Source organism: Canis lupus, chromosome X, assembly GCF_011100685.1.
Source record: "Canis lupus familiaris isolate Mischka breed German Shepherd chromosome X, alternate assembly UU_Cfam_GSD_1.0, whole genome shotgun sequence".
NCBI classification, from domain to species: Eukaryota; Metazoa; Chordata; class Mammalia; order Carnivora; family Canidae; genus Canis; species Canis lupus.
The window spans coordinates 65,423,173-65,438,980 of NC_049260.1; the positions used below are offsets into that span (position 1 = coordinate 65,423,173).

A 15,808-nucleotide genomic window follows, 5' to 3' on the forward strand; every position below is an offset into this window, starting at 1 on the left:
GATCTAAATTCTTCAGTCATGAAGTCTCTTGAATCCTTTATGCTTTTTTTTTCCAGATTCACCAGTTGTTATATAATTGTCCTTCTGAATTGGTTTTCTGACATCAAATTGGAATCCAAATTCTGTAACTGTGGCATAGAGTGCTGTTTCTGATTCTTTGTTTTGTGGTGAGTTCTTCTTTCTAATAATTTTGCTCAGTGCACAGTGGCTAAAAAATGAGTTGTACTGGGAAAAGGAAAAAAAAAGAAAGAAAAAAAACAAGGAGGGGTATCCTCTGGTTCTATATACTATAAATCCCTAGACTTCCCTTGGAGCTTTCTAGCACTGCTCGGTCAAGAACTTGCTCTTCCCCTGTCCTTCCAGCTGGTCTTCTGGGGGAGGGGCCTGCTGTGCTGATTCTCAGGTGTGTGCACCTGGGGGAGCTGCTCCACCCCCTGCCAGGTCCATGGCTCAGTGGGAGCTGTTTACCCCATGAGGTTTCTCTTCCCTGGCTGCCCCGCTCCTCCCAGGCACAGGGTGACAGAAGGAGGAACAAGAACAATGGCGATGGTCAGCTCTCCATGTCTGGAGTCAGCTCCTGCAGTAACTACCACAGTCTCCCAGTCTGAACTGGCCTGGATGCTCCGGGGGTGGGGGGTGCTGACCTTCACAGCTTGGAGCCGCCCAGTGGCAGGGGAGTCCTCAGTGTCCTGTGTCCTTCCCATCTCTGTCTCGGGGGAATGCAGGATCCTGGGCTGTGTCTGCCCGGTGCCCTGGAATCTGGGGCCTGTGCTGCTGGAATTGCGCTCCCAGGGCTACGGTTTCCGAAGGCAGCCGGGCGCAGACCCCTCCGCCGAGAGCCACCGCCTGAGCTTCTCACGAGGCCCTGCCGGGCGTGTGCTCCAGCCCTTTACAGAGCTTGGCCCACAGTCTGTGGAGTGCTCTCCCCCGGGCGCACTTCCTCTTAGTGGCCCTGGAGACTGGATGCTCCACTGCCCCTCCTTTGGTTCTGCCAGGTTTCCCTGCTAAGCATCTTTCTGTCTGGGAAGAATCTGGTGCAGATTTTTAAAAATATTTTATTTATTTATTCATGAGAGACAGAGACAGAGAGAGAGAGAGAGAGAGAGAGAGAGAGAGAAAGAGAGAGAAGCAGGTTTCACACAGGGAGCCCGATATGGGACTCGATTCCGGGACTCCAAGATCATGCCCTGGGCCAAAGGCAGGTGCTCAACCACTGAGCTACCCAGGAATCCCCCTCGTGTGGATGTTTAAAGTTCCTGCTTCTCCGGGACTAAACTTTCCTGTCCTGGAGGCTTTCGCCACCCGGCCTTAGCCCGGCTCCTCACGGGGGGTCCCTCCTCCACTTGATTCTTTTATATTTTATTTTTTTCTGTCTTCCTACCTTGTTAGAAGTGCAAACTCTTCTCTCTGTAGCGTTCCAGCTGTTCTCTCTTTAAATCTCAGGTCGAATTTGTAGGTTTTCAGGATGATTTGAAAATTATCTAGGTAAGTTGGTGGGGACAGGTGACTTGGGGACCCTACTCCTCCACCATCTTGCTCTGCCCCCTGGGGAATTGTTATTAAAATGTAAAAGAGGTTTCTTAAAAATGTTCTTCAGAAGTTGCAATTCAAGAGAAAATTAGCAAGGATCACTGGAAAAAAATCTCCCCATTACCACTATTTAAAAATAAACTTTAGCTTTATAGTCACTGTCATAAATTTCGCATTAAGCACAATTATGCCCTGCCTCACCTTGACATACACTATAAATACCTACTTCCACTCAGCAAGCTCTTTGCTTAAAACCATAATCAGCAAACCAGCCAGATTTGATTAAAGTGTCCAGCATGCTGACTGAAATCAAGTGCCTGAGAAAGTCAATGAGGAGTCCCAGTTTAACTTATCAAATAAAAGGGAAAGTGAAATAAGTTAGTACATAGGCACCATAAAAGTCTGTCTCATTTAAAGCTTTCTCTTAATGAATTCAGAATTTGAAATTATTTTCACCTTATAATCCAAGAGAGAATTCACTTGTTCAACTTCAGAATTACTTATCATGTCACTTTCTTCATCATCAATAATTTCTATTTTCTGTAACACAAGTTGAGAAATTTTCATAAGTACCTATCTGATCATCATCACTATACTCAACAATGTATAGAACATAAACATTTAATGTTTAGTTTTAATGATGGGATTATCTAGTCTAGGTTATCCAGAATAAACTCTGAATGGCTCTTCAGTGTTATACCCAGTGTGTGTCTGAGCCATCTTTCTCTACCTTTAATTTATGGCTGCTTAGTAAATAGAAAACTATTAAAATACTATTTAAAATAGAAAAATTTCTTTCATAATATTTTTGAAAAAAATAGGCATTTGAATTCTGCTTAAATAGTGCCTTCCAGTGATAGGAAACACATTTTGTGTAAAAGTAATCTATTTAATGCTAACCATACCTACTTTGTTGCAAGTTTTTTTTTTAATTACTATACATTTATTTACAACTTCTAATGTAAAATATCAACATGTGACATGCTTCCAAAGTCAAATACAGGGATTTTAAAAATTTATTTATTTATTCATGTGAGACACAGACTGAGAGAGAGGAAGAGACATAGGCAGAGAGAGAAGTAGGCTCCTTGCAGGGAGCTCAATGTAGGACTCAATCCCAGATCCTGGGATCACGACCTGAGCCGAAGGCAGATGCCCAATCGCTGAGCCACCCAGGCATCCCCAGGGATTTTTTTAAGTCACTTATTTAATGCACTCCATTATGGGCTACACAATTGAAACCAAATATTTATGATATATTAATAAAAATAACTTGGGTGTTTTCTTCCTTCACTGTACAGTAAGTAAGGAGAGAGAAAGAGAGATGCTAAACTGCCATTAGCTTTAGAATTAAGGTGCAACATAGTTTGTACAGTATTTTGTACATAGTAGGTACTAATTAAACATCTGTCAAAAGAGTGAATAAAACAGCCTACTGCTTATGTGAAGAATGACCACTATACTGTAACCATGGGGGCAAGGAAAGTTCTCTAATCATGGAATATTTAAAAAAAAAAAGAAAAACCAAAACCAAAATAAACTCTAAATATCTGAGCACCAGTGTTGTGTGGAAGTGTTGAATCATTACATTGTACACATGAAAATAATATACTGTATATTAATTCATTGGAATTTGAATAACAATTTTTAGAAGTCCCAAACATATGTGGAATGATCATGCTTAATACATGGCCTATGAGGATATGTAACCATAACAGGGTGTGTGACTTGCAGGTTTCTGAGTCAAGAGGATAGTTGCAAAGAAATTGCTTTCTACTGATGACTGGACATGAATCTAATGTTTTGGTTTTTATTGAAATCACTATAAACTTGGGGTTTAATCATGTCAGTTTTCACAAGACCTGGTATACTTTCTAAAAAAATTTTTTTAGATTCTTTATTTGGATCAGTTCTTGGGAAAAGGAGATAATAAGTATCCCAGGGAAGAAAGCACCAAAGGCCACTCTATAGGTTTGTGCATGTAAATCAGTCTTAATATGTTTTTGTGATTTGCCATCTATGAATAATTGGGGGCATTCAAAAGTTGCAGACAGAGATGAGGCTTTGAAGGTTTAAAGTTCTGTCTCTAAAAAATAATTGTGTTTTTTTTTTTCAAAAATTAGGAGGTGCTAAGCGATTTGGGTCATTCTATGTCATTATTTTATTTATTATTTCCAAATGTCTGCTGAGGGAGATCCAGTGCAGAGAAATTCAGATTAAATGTGAGCATGTGTCTATGGGGGAAAAAAGTGTTTTTTTTTTTTTTGTTGTTGTTGTTGTTTGGTTTTTTGTGGGAAAAAGTTTAATTTGTAAATAATAGTATATAACTTATTTAGTGTGACCCGAACCTAAAACAGAGGAGATTATTACTTCATGGAATTTAAGAATATTAACACAATCAATTGTGGAAAATAATTATTACCAGCTATCCAATGAAAACACTGCATCAAAATAAAAGTTTGCTTTCCTATATGCCTACTGAGTTGTGTTAGTAGAGTCAAACATCAATTTAAATTAGGACTGAAATCAATAAAATGTAATCCTAAACTATATCCTGCATGTGGAAAATACTGTTATATACTGTTGATGTTTAACAAAAAAGAGCAAAACTGTATTTTATGTGTTCAATTTCTAGTAAGGAGATGTGGCAGAATTATAATGTCATATAATGTCATTTGTAATGGAAGCCAGGGTAAATGAAGTTACACTCATTTTGTAACAGAAAAATCCATTACAGGGACTATTTTTTTTAAAGATTGCAATCAAGAGGTAGCTGGGTGGCTCAGTGGTTGAGTGTCTACCTTTGGCTCAGGTCATGATCCCAGGGTCCTGGGATCGAGTTCCACATCAGGCTCCCCGCAGGGAGCTTGCTTCTCCCTCTACCTATGTCTCTGTCTCTCCTGTGACCCTCATGGATAAATAAAATCTTTTAGAAAAAAAAAGATTGCAATCAAGCAAAAATCATTGATTTAGAAGAAAAAAAAAATGGCCCTTGCTTTTATGTTTGATTTTAATACTATCTTGATTTCTGTATTACTTAATGGAGTCAGGATATAAACATGCTGCTAAAATAAAAACATGCTGCTTGGAGAACATTTATGTATACTAATAATGTTTACATTTTCACAAATCCAAGTTTAATCCACATACAGTCTGTCTCTGCCTGTTATTCAGTCTTTGAATATTGTCTTTCCTCCATTAGTGCAGTTTTAAAGAAGACTAAGAGAATCTAATTCAACTAGAAAGAGGAAAGGCTCCAAACATAGTAGAGATAGATATGGTCTGAACAGAGAACTCTGAATCAGGAATCCTTGGATACAATCTTAGAACTAACAAAGGCTTCTTTCATGATTGCAGGCTAACCTCAGTCGTAATTTCTCCATCTGTTAAATGAAAGAAATCTGCTCTTTGCTAAATGTGTTAAAGAAGAATAACATATGTAAAAAATGTCTATCTGTAGTAAGCATTAAATTTTTATATTTGCAAATCTCTTCAGTCATAAAAATTTGAGGTACAAATGACAGTGCTTTAAATTTCATTTCTTAAACCCTCAAATATTTAAATTTCATTTCTTAAGCCCTCAAAGATACATAAATTCATTGGTGACAGCTTTGTTTTGGTTTGTGAAATGGAGCAGGATTTAATTATGGTAACACTGATATTATTACCAACTGGAAACATATCCTTGAAATCCATCATGAGGAAAGAATTTCAATATGTACATACCACATTATCTGCAGATACTGCATGGTGGTCCTCTTCCTTATGAGCCCTTGCCTCATTTGGAACTTCACTGGACTCTTCTATAGAAAAAATAAAAAGGCTATGATTTCATTTTTCATTCCTCAAAACTTTATTGAGAATGTTTTTCACAAGATCACTTAAATAATTTCTCTATTTTAAAAAGACACAAATGGGTGTGCATTAGTGGCTCAGTCGATTAGCATCTGCCTTCTCCTCAGGTCATGATTCCAGGGTCCTGGGATTGAGTCCCACATTGGGCTCCCTGCTCAGTGGGGAGCCTGCTTCTCTCTCTCCTCCTGCCACTCCCCCTGCTTGTGCTTTCTTGCTCTTTTTGTCAAATAAATAAATAAAATATTTAAAATGAAAAAAATAAAAACCCAAAGATGATAAATTCACATCATATATGCTTTGATGAGCAATTGTATTTCTAACACTGCATTCTAGGAAGTGTGGATAGGTGTAAATACAAGGATGGCCACTACTGTACTGTATAATTGGAAAAACATGGAAGCAGCCTATATGCTTCACAATGGAGAATTGGAGAAATCATTTAGGACCTGTTCCTACAATAAATACTATAAAATTGAAGGACAAGAATAGTTTATAATAAGGAAAATATCATTATCTATTGGAAAGTGAACAAGTGATGGTGACAAATCCTACTATGTAGGTACACTGTGATTTAATTTAATTTGATTTCTTTTTTTAGAGAGTAAGTGCAAATGGGAGAGGGGTAGAGGGAGAGAGAGAGAGAATCTCAAGCAGACTCCATGCTGAGCACAGAGTCCAATGTGGGGCTTGATATCATGATCCTGAGATCACAACCTGAGCCAAAACCAAGAGTTGGACATTTAACCAAGCCACCCAGGTGCCCCTGTGATCTTAATTTTATAAAAGGAAAAAAAAGTGTACATTTTCATAGACAATGAAAAGACTGACATTATTTATACCAAAACAGACATTATTATTCCTGGATGGAATTACAGGAATTCATTTTTTCTTCCTTTTGTCTAATTTTATTTTGATACTTCTTTTTTTCAAGTTGCTTACTTATATTTAGATATTTTAAAAATGAACTTGTATTGCTTGCTGTAATAAGAGAAAAATGATAAAAATAATTTTGAATACATGATATAAAACTATAAATACAGTACATTTCCATTTTTTTTGAAGAAGCATGTGTATGTGAACACACACACATACCTGTATATATAAAGAGAAAACACTGGAAAATATTCGACGCACTCCAATTTTAAGAAAATTCATTACTGAGAAGTGGGATTATTTCAAGTTTTTTCACTGTATTTTATTATATTTTCTATAATGAACATGTATTCCCTTTATGATCAAAAAGGAGACAAACCATAAGAGACTCCTAAATATAGGACACAAACTGGGGATTGCTAGAGGAAAGGTGGGGGGTGGGGTGAAGGAGTGATGAACATTAAGGAGGGCACTTGATGTAATGAGCACTGGGTTAAATGCAACTGATGAATCACTAAAGTCTACCTCTAAACTAAATGCATTATATGTTAATTAATTGATTTTAAATGAAATTTAAAAATTCAATATTCTAAAAATGCGAAAAAAATAAACTAGGAAAAATTAATTCAGAGGAACAAGTCTATTAAAAAGCTCTCTGTGTTGAGCTAGGAAAAGTGGCTGGTTCACAGCATATGGTATCTACAAAATAAAGTCTTGTCTTAGATTATCCCTACCTCTACTCCTTAGTAAAACAGGGCAGTAAGTTTCTTTTTTTTTAAGATTTTATTTACTTATTTATGAGAGATACAGAGAGGCAGAGACACAGGCAAAGGGAGAAGTATGCTCCATGCATGCAGGGAGCCCGACGTGGTACTCTCTGCTGGGTCTCCAGGATCAGGCCCTGGGCTGAAGGTGGCACTAAATCAATGAGCAGCCCAGCCTGCTCTGCCCCATGTTTCTTTCTATGCACAGTCATGTCATTGAGATTATTTAAACACTAGTTGAAGTTCTCAGCCTCTTGGTAACTGATGTTTTATTTCACTATAGAAAGTAGAACAAAAATATTTATCAGTCCTCCTAAGATTTTTTCCAGATCCATTCCTTCACATGGAAAGATATATAGAGGTGCCCTCTACGAGCATGGAGCATGAACAAGCAAAAACATGGCTAACTGAGGAACTCACATGAAGACATAGAGAATTAGGTTTAAGATATACAGAAAAACCTTACCAGAATTTTAATGCAAAGTCCACCATAAATTCAATTTATGTTTTTATCAAGTTAGTTATTTTCAAGTTTTTATCTAAATTCCAGTTAGTTAACATACAGTATGATATAAGGTTCAAGTATGTAAAATAGTGATTCATCACTTCATACAACGCTCACTGCTTACCACAAATGTACTCTTTAATCTCCATCACCTATTTCACCCATCCCCACACACTTCCCTACTGGTAACCATCAGTTTGTTCTCTATAGTTAAGAGTCTGTTTCTTAGTTTGTCTCTCTCTCTCCTTTTTTATTCCCTTTACTTATATATTTTGTTTCTTAAATTCTGCATAAGACTGATCTTTCTCTAACTGATTTATTTTGCTTAGCATACTACTCTCTAACTCCATGTTGTTGTAAATGGTAAAATTTCATTTTATTTTATTGCTGAATAATAATCTATTGAATATGTATATACTACATTTTCTTTATCCATTTATCTATCAATACACACTTAGGCTGCTTCCATAGTTTGACTATTGTAAATATTGCTGCAATAAACGTATGGGTGTATAAATCCTTTCAAATTAGTATTTTTGTATTCTTTGTGTAATTACCTAGGAGTTCCATTACTGGATTATAGGGTAGTTCTATTTTTAATTTTTTGAGAAACTTCCAAAAGTTTCCACAGTGGCTAATCAGTTTGCATTCCCACCAACAGGACACAATAGTTCTTCACATCATCCCCAGGGCTTTTTTTTTTTAATTTCAGCCATCTGACAGATGTGAGATGATATCTCATTGTAGTTTTGATTTGCATTTCCCTGATGATGAATGATGTTGAACATCTTTTCATGTGGCTGTTGGCCATCTGTATGTCTTCATTATAAAAATGTCTATTCACATCTCCTGCCCATTTTGTAACTGGGTTATTCATTTTTTGGGTGTTGAGCTTTATACATTCTTTATATATTTTGGATACTAATGCTTTATTGGATGTCATTTACAAATATCTTCAGCCATTCCATACGTTGTCTTTTAGTTTTATTGATTGTTTCCTTCATTGAGCAGAAGCTTTTTATTTTCATGTAGTCCCAATAGTTTATTTTTGCTTTTTTTCCCCTTGCCTTAGGAGACATATCTAGAAGGAAGTTACTACAGCCAGTGTCAAAGAAATTACTGCCTGTGTTCACTTCTAGGATTATTATGGTTTCAGATCTCACATTTAGGTCTCATCCATTCTGAATTTATATTGTGAATGTTGTCTTTTGCCTGTAGCTGTCCAGTTTTCCCACCACCATTTGTGGAAGAGATTGTCTTTTTCACATTGGATATCATACTTGCCTTGTCAAAGATTAATTGACATAGCTGTGGGTTCATTTCTGGGTTTTCTATTCTGTTCTATTGGTTTATGTGTCTATTTCGGTGCCAGTACCACACCATCTTGATCACTACAGCTTTGTAATACAATCTAGAATTGTGATGCTTCCAGTTTTGCTTTTCTTTTTCAGGGTTACCTTGGCCATTTGTGTGTGTGTGTGTGTTTTAAAGATTTTTAATTATTTATTCATGAGAGACATACAGAGAGAGGCAGAGACATAGGCAGAAGGAGAAGCAGGCTCCCTACAGGTAACCTGAGCAGGACTTGATCCTAGGACCCTAGGATTATGACCTGAACCAAAGGCAGATGCTCAACCACTGAGCCACCCAGGTGCCCCTGCTTTGGCTATTTGTAATCTTTTGTAGTTCTATACAAATTTTAGGTTGTTTATGCTAGCTCTGTAAAAATTGATGTTGGCATTTTGATAAGGAATGCATTAAATGTATAGATTGTTTTGGGTAGTATAGACATTTTAACAGTATTTTTATCTTTCAATCTATGAACATGGAATGTTTATCCATTTTTTTGTGTCCTTTCAATTTCTCACATAAGTGCCAGTAAAAGGATGTCTTGTGCATGTTTGAAGCAGAATGCAAGGGAGACTATAAAGTGGATCAAGAAATCCTTAACATTATCCAGGAGAAGCTGAAGGCTTGTCAGCAGCAGGAAGGCAATAGCTGCAGGCAGAACTGTGCCAAGGAGCTGGCGCAGTCCACCCAGGTGGCCAAAGCCTACCAGGACTGCTATCATGACCTAGGGGCCCATTATTCTGCCAGGAAGTGCCTGGCAAAACAGCAGCAGAGGATGCTGGCAGAGAGAAAAGATGCTAAAGAGGCTGCCTGCTGCCTAAGGCAGCTCCTTGAGCCTCTTTACAAGATTATCATAAAAATAGAGTAGTAAGAAAAAAAAAGAGCCTCTTTGGTTGGGTTTATTCCTCGGTATCTCATGATTTGGGGTGCAATTTTAAATGGGATTAATTCCTTGATTTATTTTTCTGCTGCTTCCTTATTAGTGTATAGAATTGCAATAGATTTCTGTATGTCGATTTTGTGTCCTGAAACTTTACTGAATTCATGTATCAGTCCTAGCAGTTTTTTGTTGGAGTCTTTTGAATTTTCTATGTAGAATGTCATAACATCTGTAAATAGTGAAAGTGTGACTTCTTTATTGCCAATTTAGATTCCTTTCATTTCTTTTGTTTTCTGTTTCCTATGGCTAGGACTTCCAGAACTATGTTAAACAGCAGCAGTGGAAGTGGACATCTCTGTTTTGTTCCTGACTGTAGAGAAAAAGTTCTCAGTTTCTCCCCATTGCAAATGGCATTAGCTGTGGGTTTTTCATATATGATTTTTATTGTGTTGAGATATGTTCCCCTACAGTTACTTTGTTGAGGGTTTTTATCATGAATGGATGTTGTGTTTTGTGAAATGTTTTTGCTGCCTCTATTGAACACCATAAATTCAATGTAATTTTGTAATAAAAATGACTGCTAGATGGAGGAGACTTTATTCATTATTTAGACATTTCAAATCACAGAAATTTCAAGTCCTATGTAATCAGCAACTAAATGAAATGAAGAAGTGGGGATTGTTAACAGATTTAGGTGCAGAGCTAGTATTAGTACTAATGCTGTAAGAATAGAGGTTATAGTGCTCATCAATAAGATCATTACTGTTATCATTCCTTATAGGTTTGTCTCATATTTCTGTTCTTACTTGCTCATAACTATATACATTTCTGCTTTACTAGCCACATGTACATGCAGGGTTTATTTTGTTGGATGTTAAGAAAAGCTGTTTTGAGGATTTCTAAAATATAATGTTATGAAGTGATACAGCTAAATGAGGCATGTTTTCTTTTGCTTGCAGATAGCTTTGACATTACTGCAAGTTTGAAAGCTAAGTACAATGTGTCTGCTTATTCCTCAGGAAAAGCAACTCTGCAAATTGAAAAGTGAACAAATAAGTAAAATTAGTAATCAGTGAAAATGCTAGAGGGCACTCTATATGGTAGCCATACACTTATGTGGAGTAACTATGCAGAAATATATTTTATATGGACACCCACATAATAGATACAGCTGATAAGAGGCTTTGTTATAAAATTTAACAATATAGATGTTAATTGTTCTTATAGTTTAAACAGTTTGATTCTCTGGATAGTAAAAATCTTTAAGATTGCTCAACCATGCATATGTTTTAGTAGACACAGAACTTTAAAATAAAGAGCTGAATCATCTATTACTTTTGTTAGAGTTTGCAGTTGTGTGAGGGGTGAAGTCAGGTAGCTTTACCATATCTCCTTTCTCTTCACTTCCACACAGGGAAAGGAAAAAGAAATGGGAGTAGTGAAGGTGGGAGATAGAAGGTGGAAATAAGAGGTAAGTCAGAAGCTTTGTATCAGGGAAGTACCTGAACTCTCAGAAAAAAAGGAAATGAAACTGAAACTGCTAAAGGATCAAGAACACTTTTTGGAGATTTTGGCTAAACTTGCCTTTTACTGTATTTTAAAACTATAATGCTTATTTTAGCTTGTAGATTTTTTCTAGAGAAATTTAACATGATTTTTAATTGATTTTTAACATGTAAAATGTAAGCCTTGCTTTAAAGATGTTTTTTTCTTAGACATTTAGAAGACTAACTCTCTTAAATCAATAGCTATAACATAAAGGACTCTGAATTTCAATTGCTAGATTTTTGAAATAGTATGGGCAATTATATTGACTATTTTTTCTCTATGTCTCTCAGATGTAACTAATGTAAATCTCAAAATAAACACATTTAACTACATTTTCATAACTGAAAGAGTATATGGTGAGCATATCTGAAAGTTATATTAGTCCAGGCCGAATGATACAATTTGCTTGATCATCACAGAAGGATCACGCAATTAAATTAATCAGATTAGTATTTTCCATCAGCAAAATAAGGAGGAAAACAGTACAGAACTCATTGGAAATAGAACCTCCAAAAAGGTTCTTTTTGTATTTTAAGACTCTTATGCTTTTCTGTTCCAATTTCTGATAAGAATGAAAAGGTTATTATGCATCTGTAAAAAATAAACCACGAAGAGGAATTATAGGCAATCTTATTTCCCATCAAGTGTTTTTTTTTTATTCATGCATTAAATTCTCTCTCCTTTTTCTCACTAGGTTTTAATTACTATACAGTTATCTAGAGAACACACTATTAATCAACAAAGAATGCCAGAGAAGGAGCAGTGGTCCATTAGCAACCTTAAAATACACTCATTTTCCCCCCACTAAATACTTATTTTGTAAATTCCCTGTTAGATGAGGAAATGGAAGTCATGGATTGAAATTCCCCTTTAGGGGCTTATGTAATTTACTTTTATCAGAATATTTCTTTTCTCATCCATCCATAGAAACAAACAAATCCCTATTATCTTCTAAATGGCTGCCAGCCATCATTCTTTAAAGATCTATTCATAAATCACTGAAAGTACACAGCAATTTGGCAGTGTGGCAGGATACAAAATCAATGCTCGGAAATAAGTGGCATTTCTATACACTAACAATGAGACTGAAGAAAGAGAAATGAAGGAATCAATCCCAAAAGCATAAGATAACTAGGAATAAACCTAACCAAAGAGGTAAAGGATCTATACCCTAAAAACTACAGACCACTTCTGAAAGACATTGAGGAAGACACAAAGAGATGGGAAAAATATTCCATACTCATGGATTGGAAGAATAAATATTGTGAAAATGTCTATGCTATCCAGGGTAACTTACACGTTCAATGCAATCCCTATCAAAATATCATGGACTTTCTTCAGAGAGTTGGAACAAATCATCTTAGGATTTGTGCAGAATCTGAAAATACCCCGAATCGCCAGGGGAATATTGCAAAAGAAAACCAGAGCCGGGGGTATCACAATGCCAGATTTCAGGTTGTATTACAAAGCTGTGGTCAAGACAGTGTGGTACTGGCACAAAAACAGACACATAGATCAATGGAACATAATAGAGAATCCAGAAATGGGCCCTCAACTCTATGGTCAACTACCATTCAACAAAGTAGGAAACACTATCCACTGGAAAAAGGACAGTCTCTGCAGTAAATGGTGCTGGGAAAATTGGACAGCCACATGCAGAAGAATGAAACTGGACCATTATCTTACACCACACACAAAGATAAACTCAAAATGGATGAAATATCTAAATGTGAGGCAAGATTCCATCAAAATCCTAGAGGAGAACACAAGCAACACCCTTTTTGAACTTGGCCACAACAACTTCTTGCAAGATACATCTATGAAGGCAAGAGAAACAAAAGTAAAAATGAACTATTGGGACTTCATCAGGACAAAAGCTCCTGCACAGCAAAAGTAACAGTCAACAAAACTAAAAGACAACCTACAGCATGAGAGAAGATATTTGCAAATGACCTATAGATAAAAGGCTAGTATCCAAGATGTATAAAGAACTTATTAAACGTAACAGCAAAGAAACAAACAATCCAATCATGAAATGGGCAAGAGACATGAACAGAAATTTCACAGAGGAAGACAGAGACATGGCCAACAAGCACATGAGAAAATGCTCCACATCACTGGCCATCAGGGAAATACAAATCAAAACCACACTGAGATACCACCTCACACCAGTGAGAATAGTGAAATTTAACAAGACAGAAGCAACAAATGTTGGAGAGGATGTGGAGAAAGGGGAACCCTCTTGCACTGTCAGTGGGAGTGTGAACTGGTACAGCCACTCTGGAAAACTGTGTGGAGGTTCCTCAAAGAGTTACAAATAGACCTGCCCTACAACTCAGCAATTGCACTGTTGGGGATTTACCCCCAAGATACAGATGCAGTGAAAGGCTGGGACACCTGCACCCCGATGTTTATAGCAGCAATGTCCACAATAGCCAAACTGTGGAAGGAGCCTCAGTGTCCATCAAAAGCTGAATGAATAAAGAAGGTGTGGTATATACATTTATATACAATGGAATATTAGCCATTAGAAACGACGAATACCCACCATTTGCTCCAAGGTGGATAGAACCGGAGGGTATTATGCTGAGTGAAGTAAGTCAATTGGAGAAGGACAAACATTATATGGTTTCATTCATTTGGGAAATATAAAAAATAATGAAAGGGATTAAAGGGGAAAGGAGAGTAAATGAGTGAGAAATATCAGAGAGGGTGACAAGTTATGAGAGATTCCTAACTCTGGGAAACAAACAAGGGGCAGTGGAAAGGAAGGTGGGCGGGGGGGATGGGGTGACGGGGTGACGGGCACTGAGTGGGGCACTTGATGATATGAGCACTGAGTGTTATATTGTATATTGGCAAATCGAACTCCAATAAAAAATATACAAAAATATAAATCACTAAAAATATACAAGTATTCCTAGGCACATATAATTTAGTAAAGACTAACAGAAAACGAAAATGGTTTGATGGACCAAATTGATTATGAATAAGAGATTTGGAAATGAAGCAATAGTCTCTCTTATTTCCTGCTTCAGTTTTCCTGTACACTAAACTCTATGCTATCATCTTCATCAATACCAACAGCAAATTTTGGTAAAGACAGAGAGAGGGAGGGAAGAGGGAGATAGAAAGAGAGAGAGAAAAAAAACACTTGAATACTCATACAACTTTTCAGACACTTATTATTAAAATATATGGCCCTGGCAATACTAAAGGCTTTTTAGTCAACCTACTGTAATCTGCCTGCCTCCACCTTGCAACACACATTGATTTTAGAAAGAACCTCTTAAGCACCAAATTCAGTGGGTTCTCATTCGTTTTTATTTTAATTTTCCTGCTTTATTAAGATATAATTGGTATACACAGAGTGCATATAACTTACTGTTTACAATTTGGTGAGTTTGGACGTGTGAATACACTCATGTTACCATTACCACAATCTAGATAATAAACATATCCATCACCTCCAAAAGTTTCTTGTCCTTTTTTGTGTTAAGAACAAAATATGATTTATCCTCATAACAAGTTCTTTAAGTCTATAACCCCTAATTACCAATTATAGGCACTATATTTGTTCAACAGTTGTACTCCAGTTGTATAACTATAACTTTATATTCTTTGAACAGCTCCTATCCTTGTCCCTCATCATCTGGCACACAATTATATTGTCCACGTATATACCTTTGACAATTTTAGATGTCCCATGAGAGAAATTTCTATTCAACTTCCAAAAGATGACTGAAACAATGACATTTCTTTTTTTCTGAAATATCTTTCCTTGATTTTAGTAATAAGATAATATCTTTATTCAGTCTTAATGTTCCTTTGGTGGCTCCCTTTTCTCTTCTAGCCCCTAAATTTGGATATTTCTCAACACACAACTCTTGTACATCTTTCCGTCTTGTTCTCCATTTTCTCATTTAACCAAATCTTCTATTTCTATGCTAGATTTTTTTTGGCTTTGATGTGGGTGGTTCCTATATTTCTTTTAACGTCTTAACTCCTTTTCTGAGCTTCAGACCCACATTATCCATGAGTTTGCTGAACAGCTCCACATGGATGTCCTGATGTCATCTAAAACTCAACACATGCAAAATTGAATTTATCTTTCCACATTTTACTACGATTTAATGCAGTGCCAATAAAAATCTTAAATGATTTTAGGGGAGAGGGATTGGGGAAGTTATGACTAAACAATTCTAAAGTTAATCTAAAAGAATTTGTGCTACAAGAGCTAAGAATAGTAATCAGAGAACTACCAGATATTTATATATTTTATAAAGCCACAGGTATAAACAATCAGATCAATGTAACATAATACGATAACCCAAATATATATGTATGCATGTATGTGTGTATGTATATGTGTGTATATATTATACTTGATAAAAAGCTACAATTAAACTCAATAGAAAAATGCTGGATTATCTAACAAATAGAGTAGCTGGTTAAACATTTGGAAAAAATAAAATTAGGTATTTTCCTCATACATCTTACAGT

General features: G+C 36.3%; 1 protein-coding gene across 6 annotated transcripts in view; it reads right to left on the bottom strand.

The window, feature by feature from the left end:
- Positions 1-15,808, bottom strand: part of HDX (highly divergent homeobox) — a 280,805-nt gene that overhangs the window by 90,589 nt on the left and 174,408 nt on the right. For 5 of the 6 annotated variants that reach the window (XR_005386374.1, XR_005386375.1, XR_005386373.1 and 2 more), the window contains exons 7-8: positions 5,257-5,333; positions 1,987-2,070 (exon numbers count right to left, since the gene is read on the bottom strand). Coding sequence is in view for 1 of the 6 variants with exons in the window: in XM_038587792.1 (XP_038443720.1) it covers positions 1,987-2,070; positions 5,257-5,333 (161 nt within the window). In the remaining 5 variants the exon portion in view is untranslated. The remainder of the gene's footprint in view (positions 1-1,986; positions 2,071-5,256; positions 5,334-15,808) is intronic. The other variant, XR_005386377.1, reaches the window with a different exon arrangement.